We start from the raw sequence: 17,996 nt of genomic DNA on the forward strand, positions 1-17,996 counted from the left end.
TACAGTATATGTAACCCTGTACCCTCTATACAGATAACACCAGAATAACCTGTGTGCTATGGTGGGAATACAGTATATGTAACCCTGTACCCTCTATACAGCACCAGAATAACCTGTGTACTATGGTGAGAATACATTATATGTAACCCTGTACCCTCTATACAGCACCAGAATAACCTGTGTGCTATGGTGGGAATACAGTATATGTAACCCTGTACCCTCTATACAGCACCAGAATAACCTGTGTGCTATGGTGAGAATACAGTATATGTAACCCTGTACCCTCTATACAGCACCAGAATAACCTGTGTACTATGGTGAGAATACAGTATATGTAACCCTGTACCCTCTATACAGATAACACCAGAATAACCTGTGTGCTATGGTGAGAATACAGTATATGTAACCCTGTACCCTCTATACAGATAACACCAGAATAACCTGTGTGCTATGGTGGGAATACAGTATATGTAACCCTGTACCCTCTATACAGCACCAGAATAACCTGTGTACTATGGTGAGAATACATTATATGTAACCCTGTACCCTCTATACAGATAACACCAGAATAACCTATGTGCTATCGTGAGAATACAGTATATGTAACCCTGTACCCTCTATACAGATAATACCAGAATAACCTGTGTACTATGGTGGGTATACAGTATATGTAACCCTGTACCCTCTATACAGATAATACCAGAATAACCTGTGTGCTATGGTGAGAATACAGTATATGTAACCCTGTATCCTCTATACAGATAACACCAGAATAACCTGTGTGCTATGGTGGGAATACAGTATATGTAACCCTGTACCCTCTATACAGATAACACCAGAATAACCTGTGTGCTATGGTGGGAATACAGTATATGTAACCCTGTACCCTCTATACAGCACCAGAATAACCTGTGTACTATGGTGAGAATACAGTATATGTAACCCTGTACCCTCTATACAGATAACACCAGAATAACCTATGTGCTATGGTGAGAATACAGTATATGTAACCCTGTACCCTCTATACAGATAATACCAGAATAACCTGTGTGCTATGGTGAGAATACAGTATATGTAACCCTGTACCCTCCACACAGATAATACCAGAATAGCCTGTGTGCTATGGTGAGAATACAGTATATGTAACCCTGTACCCTCTATACAGCACCAGAATAACCTGTGTACTATGGTGAGAATACAGTATATGTAACCCTGTACCCTCTATACAGATAACACCAGAATAACCTGTGTGCTATGGTGAGAATACAGTATATGTAACCCTGTACCCTCTATACAGATAACACCAGAATAACCTGTGTGCTATGGTGGGAATACAGTATATGTAACCCTGTACCCTCTATACAGCACCAGAATAACCTGTGTACTATGGTGAGAATACATTATATGTAACCCTGTACCCTCTATACAGATAACACCAGAATAACCTATGTGCTATCGTGAGAATACAGTATATGTAACCCTGTACCCTCTATACAGATAATACCAGAATAACCTGTGTACTATGGTGGGTATACAGTATATGTAACCCTGTACCCTCTATACAGATAATACCAGAATAACCTGTGTGCTATGGTGAGAATACAGTATATGTAACCCTGTACCCTCTATACAGCACCAGAATAACCTGTGTACTATGGTGAGAATACAGTATATGTAACCCTGTACCCTCTATACAGATAATACCAGAATAACCTGTGTACTATGGTGAGAATACAGTATATGTAACCCTGTACCCTCTATACAGCACCAGAATAACCTGTGTACTATGGTGAGAATACAGTATATGTAACCCTGTACCCTCTATACAGATAATACCAGAATAACCTGTGTACTATGGTGAGAATACAGTATATGTAACCCTGTACCCTCTATACAGATAACACCCGAATAACCTGTGTGCTATGGTGGGAATACAGTATATGTAACCCTGTACCCTCTATACAGCACCAGAATAACCTGTGTACTATGGTGAGAATACAGTATATGTAACCCTGTACCCTCTATACAGATAACACCAGAATAACCTGTGTACTATGGTGGGTATACAGTATATGTAACCCTGTACCCTCTATACAGATAATACCAGAATAACCTGTGTGCTATGGTGAGAATACAGTATATGTAACCCTGTACCCTCTATACAGCACCAGAATAACCTGTGTACTATGGTGAGAATACAGTATATGTAACCCTGTACCCTCCACACAGATAGAACCTAATATTACCTACATAATGTGAATGAATATGGGGTTTACATTGCTCTCATATGGTTGTCTGTATATAGTATATATATTATATATCCGATGCTTGATGAAGGGTGTGAGCACTGTAAGTGCTGATATAACAGAACAGGAGAGCTGTGTGACTACAAGTCCCAGCAGTCACCAGGGAGTGACTGCAGCCTATCAGCCTCCTACCTGCTCGAGCACCAGGATCGCAGCGCACATACACGTAGTCACCGCTAGGTGGCAGCACAAGTGAGGAGAATTTGTGAAAGTTGCCGCTTGTAGGAGATCAGTTTACAGCTCCGTCTTGGTTCTCAGGCATTACTTCCTTCTCTTCTCCTTACAATCACGTTGCTTTTTTTCAGGAAGGATAGACTACTTGACAACCTACTCGAACTCCGATTTGGCTTTGTCTGGGGACTTCTTCACACCTGGTTGTGGGATCTACCTCCTCCTGGCTGGTGAAGTCTTGCGGTAGTTGCAAGGATGAACTTGGCATCCTCACTAGATGGTGAGTGTGGAGTGTGCTGAGTCCAGACAAGTTCATCTAGTTTTCTTCAGAAGGAAGGGATACTTTCAGGAGAAGTCTTCTCCCCAGCATGCTGCTGCCCCAGGTCCGAGGAGGGTACGTGCCCCTGGTCTTGTTCCTGGGGGTCTGGAGTTTCATCACCTTTACCCTGGTGGATAGTTGTCCTAGTAAGTGTACCTGCTCCGGGCTCAATGTGGATTGTCATGGACTGGGACTCAAGACTGTACCTAAGGGGATCCCCAGGAATGCAGAGAGGCTGTGAGTATCTATATCCATCATAGTGCCAGTATATACAGTATACAGGACACCTCCATCACTACTGCTGGAAAGTTCCTAGTCCCTGTTTTATGTTGTGTTTATCTGCTGTATATATTCTATGTGGTTTATTTATGTCCATTACACAGAATACTCATACATACATTATAATAATACACAATAGCTTTATCACTTGTATTACTACTAGTGGGATGCTACTAGCTTATCTGGTGCACCATGTAGCGTCCAGCAAAGTCACTAGTCCCCCCTGACCTTCTGTAACTTCATAGTCACCTTATTTTCTTTTGTGTTTATTTGCTTTATATGTTCTTATTCTTTATATCTATCATTAGGAATGCTATTACCAGCCTTATAATAATATACCATAGTGTTATCACTGGTATTACTACTATTAGGTGACAGTGAGATACTACTAGCCATGTAGCGTCCAGTAAAGTCACTTGTCCCTTCCTCCTGACCTTCTGTAACTTCATAAAGTCACTTTATTTTATTTTGTGTTTATTTGCTGTGTATGTTCTTATTCTTTATATCTATCATTAGGAATGCTATTACCAGCCTTATAATAATACACCATAATGTTATCACTGGTATTACTACTATTAGGAGACAGTGAGATACTACTAGCCATGTAGCGTCCAATAAACTCACTAGTCTTCCTGTAACTTCATAAAGTCACCTTAACTTTTTATTTTGTTCTACTTGCTGTTTATTTTTATTTTGTTCATGCTCTACATCCATCATACTGTATATCCATAGAAATACTGCACCATAATAATCCACTATAAATAGCTTTATCAGTGCTATTACTACTAGTAGGTGATAGATGCCACTAGCCTACCTTGTCTACCATCTAGAGCACAATAGTCACTGGTCCCAGTTCTCCTGATCAGCTATAACTTTATAAAGTCAAAGTAACTTTATTTTATGCTATTTTACTTTTTATATTATCTGTTTAACTTCTATGCAGTTTATTCTATACATCCATCAATATGGGGATTATAATAGTACACAATAGCTTTTCAAGTGGATTTATTACCGCTAGGTGACAGTGGGATGCTCTATAACAAGTTTATAACTTCATATAACTTTATTTCATATCATTTTTATTGTGTGTGAGTTGTATATTTGCTGGTCTTTTAGCAGTACTAGATGCTTCAACTATCAAAAGTGACTAGTACATAAGAGCTGGACCATGCCGTGCCGACAGATTTGTGTGACCTGCTTAGAAACGTTCCCTAAGTTTTTGATGTTTGTAAATCTGATGTCAGACCAGACACTGGTGAATAGCAGGCTTCTATACTGTTACAATTCTGTATAGTGGGAGATAGCTATGTATTGGGTACCTTACGTTACTATTTTCGCAGTGTCGTTCACTCATCACATACTGACACACACAAGAGTGAGCAAAGTCTAAGTGACCCCAGACAATGACTGTGCCAAGTGCTAGCTCCTCAGCCTACATACTGCCTGTGTTGTATAGTGGAAAGTTATTAAGAGTCCATTATTCCAGTAAAACATCCCTTTTTGTGCATGTGTTAGTACTGCAATATAAAGTCATGGGGCAGCACAAAAAATGGAGGAACCTTTTATTTACATAAGTTGTCACCACTCACGTCGGCCTGTGTCCCCGGGGAGGTTTGCAGTGTACATTTCACATTATCCTATCAGTATTTTTTTTTTAACTGGAGTATGCGAGTAAACCTCACTAACATGGGGAGAACATACAAACTCTATGTAGGTGGTGTTCTCCATTGCATGTGCTAACCACTGAGCCAGCTTTGGGGGTCATGTGCAAAATATACAGTCACCCTTGAGATAAATATGCAAAATGTGCTGATGTTCTTGTCCTTTAGTGATTTTCTTTATGGCATTTTTACATTATTTAACCATTCTTTTACAGCAGTCTGTCATACTGACACTTTATATGTGCACCCTTTACTGTGTCTGTGATGAATTTTAACCCGTATATGCCTAGTGTTCCATTATTGGAACTCAAAACCAATATAATCTCTGACATAAATGGGTTAAGAGCACTTATTGCACCCTCCTATCTACCCTTAGCTTTGCCTTGACACTATGCTTGGCACCCAGACCATTCTCACCTGGCACCCAGGCATCACTGGATGCAATTATAATGAAATGTGGGGGGGCATTGATATAAAACTGATATAACATCAGTATCTTGCTGCGGATGAGCCTTTCCAGACGTTCATATGGAAAAGATAAAGCTATAAATCCTCTATGTCATAAGAGGAGTGAATAGGATTGTACGCCCAGCATGAAAGGTTATCACACTGTCAGAGATCTCTGCCATTTGTCTGCCAACCTCTTATCACTTCCATGTCACTGGTCTCCGTCACTGCCATTGCTGAGCATCTATTATCCAGGGCTTTATTGGAAACACAAGTTCCCTTTTAATTTGGTTAGATGTGATGTAACGTGCTTTTCTGGCTCGTGTCGTGTTCCGGCTTCTATTTTACTTCTGGATTAGAACATTTTAGGAATGAGACTGGTGATTAGTGGTCGTGCCCTCTGCCTTAAATACATGGCACAGCTCGCTTACCCCCCTGACAAGGATGCATCTTTCCAGGAAATGTCATTTTGGAGGACACAGGCCACAGCTCTAGACAGGGATGGAAAAAAATAGCTCCAGAAGGTTTTGTCCTTCACTTCTGCATAAAGAAGATATTTCTTGCAAAATTGTATCCTCATTTTTCTCATTGTACTCGCGTCTGCGTTGGACAGATTCCCGTCTTCCTGCCATGTGGAATACTTTAAAATGTTTTTGTACTGGTAAAGGTGATGTATAAATATATATATATATTTTTCTTTTTTATCATTAACTGTGAGCCAGAGGTTTGGGCAGCGAAGCACTCAGCCTTTAAGTAATAAAAGGGACTGAATGAAGTGTGGAAATGCAATATACAGACTCTTCCACTTCAGTCATGTTGAACTCAAACACTTCATAAATCATATGAAGATGTGCTCCGTATCTCCAAAGAAACTCCTAATAAAGCTGGATTCTTATTCTGAACTGAAGTGAACAAGCTGTTACACACCCAACACTACTAAGGAATAGCGGACGTTACCAGGGACTTGCCTCATGTCTGGGGGTTGTGATTGACTAGAACCAGTATTGGACTTATAGAAAACACCATCTTGCATGAAATGGAGGGTCTAAAATAAATCCTAATATTAAATTATCTTATTATATACACAATAGTAAATTCTGATGCCCTACAAAAAAAAAAAAGTAAGGCTAAGAACCCACGTGCAATATCTAACGTGAATGCATTGCGGTTCTTTCCGCAGCACTTTTAAGAGAAAGTTCACAGAGTTTTCATCTGCGGACTTTCTCTTAACATTATATCTACGGGAAAACTGCTGGCGTTTCCGTAGATATAATTGACATGTTGCGATTTGCAAAGCCGCATCGGCTTTGCAGATCGCAGTGTATCCGCGCTGCGATCTTTTCCGCAAAGTGGGGACTGGATCCATTCACTTTGCCTGCACTGTACAACACCACAATTTTTCTTGCAGTGGAGAAATTGCGGCATTTCCGGTCCATGGGGTCCCAGCCTAAATCTGCCTCTGAGGCAATGCAAATTAGAACTCCAAATAAGGCTGAGGTCCCATTTTGCGGAAACACAGCTTTTTTTGTTGCAGATTTTGCTGCAGTTATTTGAGCCAAAGCCAGAACTGGATTGAGCAGAAGGGAGAAGAATAAGAGCTTCCCATATTTTCCCATTCCTTTTACAGCCATTCTTGGTTTTGGCTCAAAAAACTGCAGCCAAATCTGCAACAAAAAAGCTGCGTTTCCGCAAGGTGGGGCCTTGGCCTAAGGAAACGAAATGCTACTGAAAAATAATGCAATGAGTTTCCGCTGTGGTTTGCTACGTGGTGCCTTAGCTTGAGGCAGATTTATGGCGCCCAGTCTTCAAAGCCCCAGAGCCAGCGGAGGGTGTGCCTCATATAGGACAAGCTGCACACTTCCTCATAAATATGGCGTACGCTGCGCCTGGGTAAAGATGTACAACAAATCATAGCTGAAATAATTCTCCCATCATTTACACCAAATGTCTGGTGTGATGATAAATCTGGAAAGATCCTGCACAAGCTTACCATGCCCCTTTTTCGGGAGAGTGGAGAAGGTGGTGCAGTTTTAAAAAAGTCACAATGTGGTGCGTCTTTGTTGCAAGAAAGAACCATCTTCCAAGCTTTATCTTTCTGAAGGTCTCATGTGCAGCCTTTGGGGACAGATACAGATCTGTATTGAAAAAGGTTGTTGTTCTTTTGCTAGTGTTTAGGATAATTTGTCCATGTATACATTTTGTGCTGGCGTATATGATCTCTAGTGATCATGTAGGACTTTTAGTTAAACATAGTTGAACTATTGTATGCATAAAGTCTTGCTGAAAATTCTCAGACACCAAATGTGTCCTCACCCTGTCTCACTAAAGACGGCTATGCCATTTCTGATTGCCGTTATGTGGCTGCCCATTCCTACTTTATGTCCGTGCAAAAAAAAACTGTTTCCAGGCGCAGAGGCCACATATGGACACCAGCGGTCACCTTTAAAAACCCATTCAAATGAATGGGTTTTAAAGCTGACCGTCAGCAAACCGTCCCCTGTCCAGTTTCCCCAGGGTTTAGGATGGTCATCTCCTTAATGACCATTATGGTGAAGTCTCAGCTACGGTTATGCCCCTGTGTATTGTAGTGGGTTAGCAGTCATCGAGTTCACAATGGCTATGCTGCTGCAGTCCTTGTCCTTTAGGCTGAGGCCCCACGTTGCGATAACGTAACTTTTTTTGTTACAGATTTTGCGGGGGGGGGGGGGGGGGGGGGGGTTTGAGGTAAAGCCAAGAAAGGAATAAAAGGAATGGGAAATATATAGGAAGTTCTTATACTTCTCCCCTCTGCTCAATCCACCCCTGATTTTGGCTAAAAAAACCGCAGCAAAATCTGCAACAAAAAAGCCACATTGAGGCCCCACATTGCAGAAACACAGCTTTTTTTGTTGCAGATTTTGCTGCGGTTTTTTTTGAGCCAAAACCAAGAATGGCTACAAAAGGAATGGGAAATATACATGAAGATTTTATTCTTCTTCCTCCTGCTCAATCCACTCCTGGCTTTGGCTCAAAAAAACGCAGCAAAATCTGCAACAAAAAAAGCTGCGTTTCTGCAACATGGGGCTTAGTCTTAGTGTGAATTAATACCCTGCTGATTTGTTGAAGAGATTTCTATAACTGAAAATCCATTCCTTTTGGGTGTGTAGAACTTTCTGCCATGTCTGGATATACCCTTACTTCATGCTACCAGTCTTTGGTGTGTCCATGAGGCTGATATGTTGGAATGCTTTGTATCATTAATTTACCTTGTATTTTTACTTATGTCTGGCTACATTCTTTGCTTATTTGTGTTTCCTCTCTCTGTAACATTTGTAGTGTATGAAAACCAGAAACAAAATGTTTACAGAAAAAAAAAAAAATAGTAGTAATCGGAAGTTAAAGCAGTAACAAGTAATGTGAAATGCTGAAATCCATCATGTATATTTGTTTGGTTTTTTAATAGCCATCCTTTGTATCTAATTACTGTGTGAATGCGAAGATAAATGATATGCCACCGTAGTGTTTGGAGAAGTAGGATTGAATTAGCATAATACAGACGGCGAGAGTTTAGAGCCAAAGTTTAAGACTAATAAATAATAATGATTTATAATGTCTAAAAGCTAAGTCCTTTGTACAGTCCAAGGTGTTTATTAATCATATCATAAAAATATCCCAGGCCATTATACTGATATTATTTATGGTAAGATCTTCCTAAATCTGTCCACTTTCTGCTCCAATTTCATAAATACCATACACTCATTTTTTTTGTTGTTGGAGATTTTGCAGCAGTATTTTTAGCCTAACCCTGGCATGGCTGCAAAAGACCTATAAAGGAAGATCTTATACGTCTCCCTTCTGCTCCATACACTCCTGGCTTTGGCTTAAAAAAAATACCATCGCAAAATATTCAACAAAAACCTATTATAGTCAATGGGGTCCTTCAGGTCTATGTGTTCGTTGTTCTTGTCCTCCAACAGTCCAGAACAACAGACACACCGATGCAGATGTCAACATAACATAAGTAAAACGAGTTCAGCTTTTAGAAAGGATAAAAAAAAGGTACGGATTAGCTGATGTGCACTGTTAGATAAAAAACTAAACCAAACATTCAATATAACTGAACCATACTGCACTATTTCCCTTTCTCTGTCAATATTACTTACAAGGGCCGATACCATGTGTTAGATTAAATCGTGGAAAGGGGCAAATGCTCCATTGCCTCCTTCTTCAACCTCCTGCTGTCCAGGATAAACTAAGAATTAACCTCTTCCTCTTCTCCCCTCTTCCTTTCTCCCAGTAGTGGGCAGAATAGGTTAGCTAGGGAGATAGGGAGAGTGTGGGAGGGGCTCGCTAGGCTAGGGATCGCTAGGCTAGGGAGAAGGGGGAGGGTTTGATGGGCTAGTAATGAGCGGGATCGTTAGGCTAGTGAGACAGGGAGAGGGGTGTAACGGAGTGAAAGAGGGGGGTGGGGGCTGATTGAGAGGAAACTAATGTAGAAGCTACACAGGAAGCTGCACATCAGGAAGTTAACCATTTAAACAAATGCAGTGGACACCAGCAGCAACCAGAGACACCCAGAAATCACTCCAAACACTGATAAAGGTATATGGGTGTACTTATTAACGCATCACTAGCACTAGCGGACATTTCTAAACTGGGAAACCCCAGTAATCTGAGCATACTGGGATATTCTGTCTTTCCCTCCTTTGGCTGTACAAGCTTAAAATTGCTAATATATCCTTTCAATGGTCTGTCCATAGAAATATATTCCAAAGCAATATTTTGTATTTCCATATATTTCTATATTATGTGCACATGTAGTAGAGGTAGAGCTGATTTTGTCTGTGCAGCAATGTGATGTAATAGTGGTCCATAGGACTCAAAAATGATATGCAGAAATAAAGAACTTAGCAAAGTGGTTACCTCTGCTCCTTCTTCAAGGTGGACGTATATACTTGAATATAAGCCAAGTTTTTCAGCCCAGTTTTTGTGCTGAAAAAGCCCCCCTCGGCTTATACTCGAGTCACGCAAAAAAAATGGTTTTTGTTTGTTTTTTTTTTTGTTTTTTTGGGGGGGGATGTCCAGCAACTACTGCACCAAAAACTCTGACCATTTTAATTTTAAAATTTGATTTTTAAAATTTTCCAGTAGCTGCTGCATTTCCCCCCTAGGCTTATACTCGAGTCAATAAGTTTTCCCAGTTTTTTGTGGTAAAATTAGGGGCCTAGGCTTATATTCGGGTCGGCTTATACTCGAGTATATACGGTACTTATCCAGGACATATATATAGTCATCTATTCTATGGGCATTTAATTGTGGATAAATTAAAGTACTTTTATTGAAGGTTTACCAAGTAGACATAAAGGATTTTGCGGCCATATCTCCTGTCTGAATGACGAGGAAATGTGTTCTTTTAAATGTCACTGTCTTTCTCTGTGCAGTTCTCACACCTGGTCCTATAGATTCACAGGGGACTAAAAGGGTTAAGTAAAGCATTACAGCTTCTAGAAAGAAGTATTGTTACACGGAATGAAAACAGCGTTGAAAGCAAACTTCTTGTTTTTGTAGAAAAATAATCTATCCAAAACGTGTTTATGTATAAATGACTAAATAAATCAAAATATATATTTTGGACAAAAGTGACTTGTGACCAGCGAAATTCATCACTTGCTGAGTCACAACAGTAAAACTTCTCTGAGTCGACCACCCAACGTTGCATTAAATTCTGGTCTTCTAGGGGGGTTGTTTTTCAAAGAAGATGCCTACGATGAAAAACTGAAAATCTGTTGCGTAAAATGTGGTCTGGGTAAGGAAGTGGTCTTCTCAAAGAGGTGGACTTTTGGAGAGGTTTCAGTTTATATAGGTAAATGTTCCAAATCTATTCTGGTAGGATAGATATAATAACGAATTCCAGTTTACAGTGCACTTCCTTGTACTTTTATCACAGTGGATCATTGGTTAACATTGTTGTCTCGCAGCATTCAGATCTATCCAAGGATGACATCTGCAAGAGGTTTGAGTACACCCCATATTTGCGTGGGTTTCCTCCCACGCTCCAAAGACTTACCGATAGGGTGTTTAGATTGTGATGTTCTCGGAGACGAGGGATGACAATGGCCTACATTTACCATTGTGATTATAACTAGACACTGTTGTAAACATGGCACATTGAGCTTGGGCACAAAATGTTTCGACTTGCTAGACATGTGGTTGTGGATTCTCAGAAAAAGGGGATTTGAAGGGGAAATTAGGAATTATACGCAAAACCATGCAAGATTAGTTCTTGCCTATGGTGTCAGTGAGCTATAGTTTACCTGAAAACTTAAAAAATAGCTGAATTACACAGTTTAGTTATTGGCAAATAAGGCCGTATTTACACAACAGTGAAAAATTGCCATGTGACATCCATTTTTGTAAGCCGCAGGTCCATATTTTGATGGACAGAAAAGTTAGTTAAAAAAATCACCCATTTTTCATTGCTTATATTAATGGATTGATATTCATTCACAACGTATTAGTGGGTTGAGTAAAAAAGAAAAAGATGGATGCCAAACAAATGACACTCAGCCATTCAATGGATTAAAAGCGGGCTGATTTGTCAGTTTTTCACGGCCAAAACACTGAGATGGTTGTGTGAATATAGCCTTACTGTCATCCTTCCCTTGAGTTATTGTCTGGGATAGAACAACATACAAACATGTAAAAGATGGTGAAGCTGATGCTCTAAGACAATACCTCAGGAACTGTAGAGCGTAAATATTATGCTGAAAGACTAGAGTATACACAATCATAAATAAGACTTCAGAGGAATCTGTCATGTGGATCTATTTCAGGGATATTCTCATAATACACATTTATCACTGTCCCACAGGCCCTTATTCCACCAGTCTCTAGAACAGAGTTCCGTTGAGAGTTCTATGGGACTGACGGGTAGTGGAGTACAGTGTTCATTCCATCGTTCTGCCTTTAGCATCTCCATCAATCCTAAAGACCATGAATGGAGTGGCAGGGTCCATGCTTGACAGTCACTTCATTTAAAGCTCTCTTTGTTTCAAGACCGTGATGTCTAGGTGGGCTTAGGACCCCCTTCTAGCAATCCAACGGGCCAATAAACTGGCAGCATGACTTTATGCTCCTGGGGTTTAGGGTCTGAAACCTTTGTAAATTGCAGCCACCTGAGCTAAGACCATTACACTTAGCTTCATAGATTTGACTAGGACAACCTGGCTTGGGACCTGTAACCACTGCTTTACAAGAACCACTGCCATGTTTCCTCTGAAGTAATACATATTGGGAGGTGATAATGTTCTTCCTTGACATATTTGATAAGGCAGCATGTGCCGATCTTATTGATATACTTATCAAATGTCCTCTGTCATTATATCTTGTGAAGGGATATTTTTAGATGATCGTTCCCTTCCAAGTTGAGAATGGGAATGATGTTTCTTCAGTGCTCTCGGACGCCTTTTGTGCAGGAATTGGCAACACTGCCAAGTTGAAATAAATGGAGCTGTCTTGTAATTCCCTACTCAGTGGGTGGCCAGTAGTGCTTCTGTGATGAAAAAATCTTTGAAGAAGCAACGCTTCACCACCCCAGGCAGCGTGTAATAGAAGCGCCATATATAAACATATTGCAGTATATTGTATGAGGAATACTTGAGTATTGTATAAGTCAGTTTATTAAATTACTTAAAAATTCTCTATGCTTTCACAATTTTATAGCTAAAAAATAAACAAAGAATAAACCTATTCTGCTGGGTTCACTTCCAGACACCCTCCGCAGATCTGTCAGAAATAAAGAGCGAAAAAGAACTGCAAGTCCGATTTTTTTGTCCGTCAAAATTAAAAATAATGGACATCCGCCCGAGATTACAGTCAATGGGGTCCGTCAGGGTCTGTTCATGTCCATTATTTTTGCGGTCCATTTTTCCTTTTTTCCGGTCCTTCAAAGGACAATAACCCTAGCCTTAGCAATCACTGCATCCAAAAATGTCCAAACTTTTAAAATATAAAAGTAGTTTTCCCATACAGTGAACATTGTAATGGAAAAAGAGATCAAAATAAGCATATGTCATTTTTCGGTCACATCTCCACCCTTAAAAAAATTTATGAAAAGGATATCCTGAAGAAAGGTCCCGTACATAGCTCAGTAGATGGAGATATAAAAAATGTATGGGGTCAAATTATGCAAAGATAATTTGGGGGGAGGTGGTGATTCTTCTCACAGCCTGCACAGACATGTTTGTAAACTGTTGCTGTGTGCAAAAGACTGAGGATTCTGCAAGTCTCACAGATTACAATGTAACTAAAGTCTTCCATATACTTGCAGCCTACTTCTGGCTGGCATGGTTACGGATGGGATATTACTGTCAGACAGCAGCAGCTTTACTGACTGTGCTCAAAGATTAGTTGTGTTTTTTTCTTGTTTTTTTATTTATTTATTTATTTATTTATTTTATCTGCCTGGCTGTGTGTATTATTTGCTGTCCCTGGATATTTTATCAGGTATTTGTTTGCAATTGTACAGTTAGAGGGGCTCTATCATTAGATTTTCCGGTTTTTAGATAAACTTAGAGACTTCGATACCGCCGGGCTGGAGGCGATGAATCGCAAGGAGGAGGAAGTCAAAGAGGAGAGGAGGGCGTGAACAAGCTATGACGCGGGGGGCTGCACGGAATGCCCACCGTGCTTTGGTAGGACTGATTTGCATATACCTGAAAGGACATCATGTATGAAGGCTTATACAGGTAGTCCTCGACTTACGACGTTGATCCGTTCTTACGCGGTGTTGTAAACCGAATTTTGACGTAAGTCGGAAACATACCATACGACGCTGCGTAGGAACGGATCAACGTGATTTATTGTGCAGCGGCTCAGAACCGAGGAAGACTGTACCATATACAGCCGCTGCACACTAAATCACTGTACAGGGAGAGCTGGCAGCTTGTGTTTATGCGGGAGCTTACTTTTTCTCATAGGAATGCATTGGCCAGCGTTGATTGGCCAGTGTACAGCATTCGACCAATCAATGGAGACTGCTGTGATCCGATCTTAGACTCCTCCTCCTCACAGACGAGCCTCCGGCAGAACCAGCGTTGATTGGCCGAATGCTGTGCGCTGGCCAATCAACGCTGGTCAATTCATTCCCATGAGAAAAAGTAAGCTCGCTCGTAACAGCAAGCTGCCAGCTCTCTTCCGACGAGCAAGGATGAGCCTGCTGCAGAACCAGCGTTGATTTGCCGCAGGCTCGTCCTTGCTAGTCGGGAGTGCTGGCAGCTTTCTGTTACGAGGGAGCTTTACTTTTTAGCTCATCTCTAGTCGTAACCACGAAACGTCATAACCCGAGACCGTCGTAACCCGAGGACTACCTGTACAGTAATAGAACTGACTGCCCAGCAAGATATGTGAACTTTTCATGAAAAACCCTTTAAGACTGGAGTTTCATACGCCATACGTCTTAACGAAGGCCCAACCAGGCACAGGGCATGGTTGATTTATGAAGAGGCTTTGGCCTGAGTTATAATAAATAGTTAAATTTTTACTGCTGTAAACAGTAAGAAAATTATGAAACTGCATTTTTTTCCAATTCCACACCATTCACGATTTTGTTCCAGCTACCCAGTACATAGTATGCACTATTAAATAGCACTATTAGGATTCACAATTTTTCCCCCCAAAAAAATTCACAAGCGAACAACACATATTATTAACTAGTATGAGTGGAACAAAATCTGTGCAAATAATCTTAAATCACGAATAGTATTTTGCATTTATTGAGCAATAATTTTTAAATCGGCTTGTTTTCTTTGTTACTTTTGTAGTCTGTTGGATTTTTTTTTTTTTTTTGCATTAGTACATTATTAGCATGAAATTATTTTGGCATTTTTCTTATGAGCTGTTTTTTTATTGTTAATTTTGTGCTCTTAACCTCATTATATGCATTAAGAATGAAAGGAAAGTGTTTACACTAGAAAGTCTGGATTAGTTCCGGATCATTATTCACTATTATTTTGAGCAAACCAAATGTAGTGAAGAAAGTGGCTATACGGCAGCGTACTAGAATATCCATCAACAAATCAAAAGCTCTATCTGGTTCTTCCCTCTTAGGAATATTTTTTTTAATTATGTCACAAGGTTAGGGCCAAGGAATTTTTGATCCTGGAGGACCAGACATAGTTTTTAGTACACTTTAGTTTCGTGGGCATAACTTTATTTATTGGAATACGAACATGATTTTTGTGCCATTTATTACTTTGTAGGTTTACTTGGGGTTAGTATTTTATAGGTTAGAACTTATTTAGTTTATTAACTCTTTGAGTTCCCGGTATTCGGTGCCACAATCACTCAACTGGTCAGCGTAATACCATGCCATAAATAAACATTAGCACATGTTTAAGAACTGGGGAAACTTTACCCAGTATGACCATGACAATACAGTTGCAATAATCATACCCTGTTAGGTTGATGCCCGATGTTGCGAAAATGCTGCATGGTAGAAATGCTGCAGCAAAAAAATCCTGCGTTTTATAGTATCTGCAAAGTAAATGGGATTCCGGCTAATTTCATCCACACATTGCAGAAAACAAATGCAGCACATCAATCATACCTGCAGAAATGCTAGCATTCTCTGTATAGGTATAATCGAGACAGAAAGTCCGCAGAGGAAAACACTGTGGACAAAAAATACAATGTATTTCTGCTGCATATTTTTCTCGCAGCGTTTTTTTGCTCCACTTCACTACATAGGGCTTTAGCCTAAACTTTGTGATTTATCTGTATTGTAGTAGAACGTGTGTCTGGGAACAGGAATAGAATCTAGGTTTTTAGGCAGAGAAACAACTCCCATAGACTACAGTTAAGTTTGCTTTCCTGCTTAAAGGGGTACTCCCACGTCGCATACTTACCCGTCTTCGTTCCTCTAAAGTCTTCCGGCTTTGTCTCGTCATTGGTGGGCGGGGTCACATATGCAAAGCCAAGCGGCGAGATGCCGCCGGCCCTGCGTGCGCGCTCATAGACCGTCTAGCCTTCACAATGCAAATACAGACCCAACAGGGTGTCAGGTCTGTATTCGCATTGTGAAGGCTAGAACTGGTGTATGAGCATGCACGCAGGGCCGGCGGCATCTCGCCGCTTGGCTTTGCATATGTGACCCCGGAGCGGAATAACAGCATCGCTTCTGCTTGCTTCATGCAGGGCAGAAGCATAGCGATGTTGCTGGCTTCAGCTGTGCCGGCGTAGTCCCCAGCATCCGCCTCTATTACAGCGGATGCTGGGGAGTGTTAGACACCGGCACAGGTGAAGCCAGCAACATCGCTATGCTTCTGCCCTGCATGAAGCAAGCAGAAGCGATGCTGTTATTCCGCTCCTCCGCCCCCCGCCCCGAATAACAGCATCGCTTCTGCCGCTGCTGGCTTCATGCAGGGCAGAAGCATAGAGATGTTGCTGGCTTCACCTGTGCCGGCGTCTAACAGTGTATTGGCGTCCCCTTCCCCCAAAGGGTAAACTACCCCCCCCCACCTTCCAGGCTCGCTCCCGTGCACTTAGCCCCTCCTCCCTCCCCCCTGAGAGCAGGCTGATACATCACTTGACTCAGGAGCAGCTAGGTCAGGGCTGTGGCCACAAAAAAAGGAATAAAGTAATATAGTGAACAAACAAAGGAGTTCTGCTGAAGCAATGTATTTAGGAAAAGTCTTATATTCACATTTACAAGCGTTATAAATAGGATCCTTGTGACGGGACAACCCCTTTAAGGCTGAGGCCCCACGTTATGGAAACACAGCTTTTTTTGTTGCAGATTTTGCTGCGGTTTTTTTGAGGCAAAGTCAGGAGTGGATTGAGGAGAAGGTAGAAGTATAAGAACTTCTTTTATAGTTCCCATTCCTTTTGTAGCCATTCTTGGCTTTGGCTCCAAAAACCGCAACAAAATCCGCAACAAAAAAAAGCTGTGTTTCCGCAATGTGGGGCCTCAGTCTAAAGAGGACCTTTCATGTCCTCGGGCTCATGCGGTTTTATATATCGCTAGAAAGCTGACAGTGCGCTGAATTCAGTGCACTGTCGGCTTTCCCATTACGTGCCCCGGGTGAAGAGCTATCGGTGCATTTATCGATAGCTCTTCCCTGTCAGAAGGGCATTCCTGACAGTCTAGCTGGGAACGCCCCTCCTGATAGTACTGTGTGCAGCGCTATACTTTGAGGGGGTGTTCCTTACTGCCCAGCAATGACGTCATCGAATTCAGCGCACTGTCGACTTTCTAGCGGTATATAAAACCTGCATGTGCCCGAGGACATGAAAGATCCTCTTTAAACTACTTCCTGGAGGTGAGTCCTGGTGGTGACGAAGTACAAACATAGCCATAGTATAAGTTAAATACTTTGAAGCATCTCCTAAATACAGAATTCCTTGATGGCTCCTCCACCATTGCACTGTCAGAGGAGGATCTACGCTGATCACCAAAGCATATCGGTGTCTTGTGCATATTATCTCAGAATAATATGCAGAGAGCAGCATTGGCCCCCCTTTACTTGCATGAGATTGCTGATCCGTGCCCAGAAACTAGGGTTTATGAAATTGATTTATGGTCTAAGATGTCTTCATTCAGTTTGTCAACAATTTTATGTTGTTTGAATCCCATTCAATAAACTATAAATCTTGAATGTAATAAAATAAAGTCAAGTCCCATCAAATGTAGTGCAAAGATTTTGGCACTTGGAATGCTGAAAAAACGAATTCCAAACATATGAACAATACATTATGTATGCCACATACTGACCTGATCTGGCCTTTTTTCTGATCTTCTGGCAAAAAGAACTGGTTTTGTGGTAAGCTTAATAACTT

At 41.0% G+C, this 17,996-nt stretch overlaps 1 protein-coding gene across 1 annotated transcript in view; it reads left to right on the top strand.

Annotated features, from left to right (window-relative positions):
* Positions 1 to 2,535: 2,535 nt before the first annotated feature.
* SLIT3 (slit guidance ligand 3) overlaps positions 2,536 to 17,996 on the top strand; it is a 394,890-nt gene continuing 379,429 nt past the window's right edge. The window contains 2 exon segments of the mRNA XM_075274737.1: positions 2,536 to 2,808; positions 2,810 to 3,033. Of these exon segments, the coding sequence (XP_075130838.1) occupies positions 2,755 to 2,808; positions 2,810 to 3,033 (278 nt within the window). The 5' untranslated portion in view covers positions 2,536 to 2,754.

The sequence above is a fragment of the Leptodactylus fuscus genome, chromosome 5 (assembly GCF_031893055.1).
Source record: "Leptodactylus fuscus isolate aLepFus1 chromosome 5, aLepFus1.hap2, whole genome shotgun sequence".
In the NCBI taxonomy this organism is placed as follows: Eukaryota; Metazoa; Chordata; class Amphibia; order Anura; family Leptodactylidae; genus Leptodactylus; species Leptodactylus fuscus.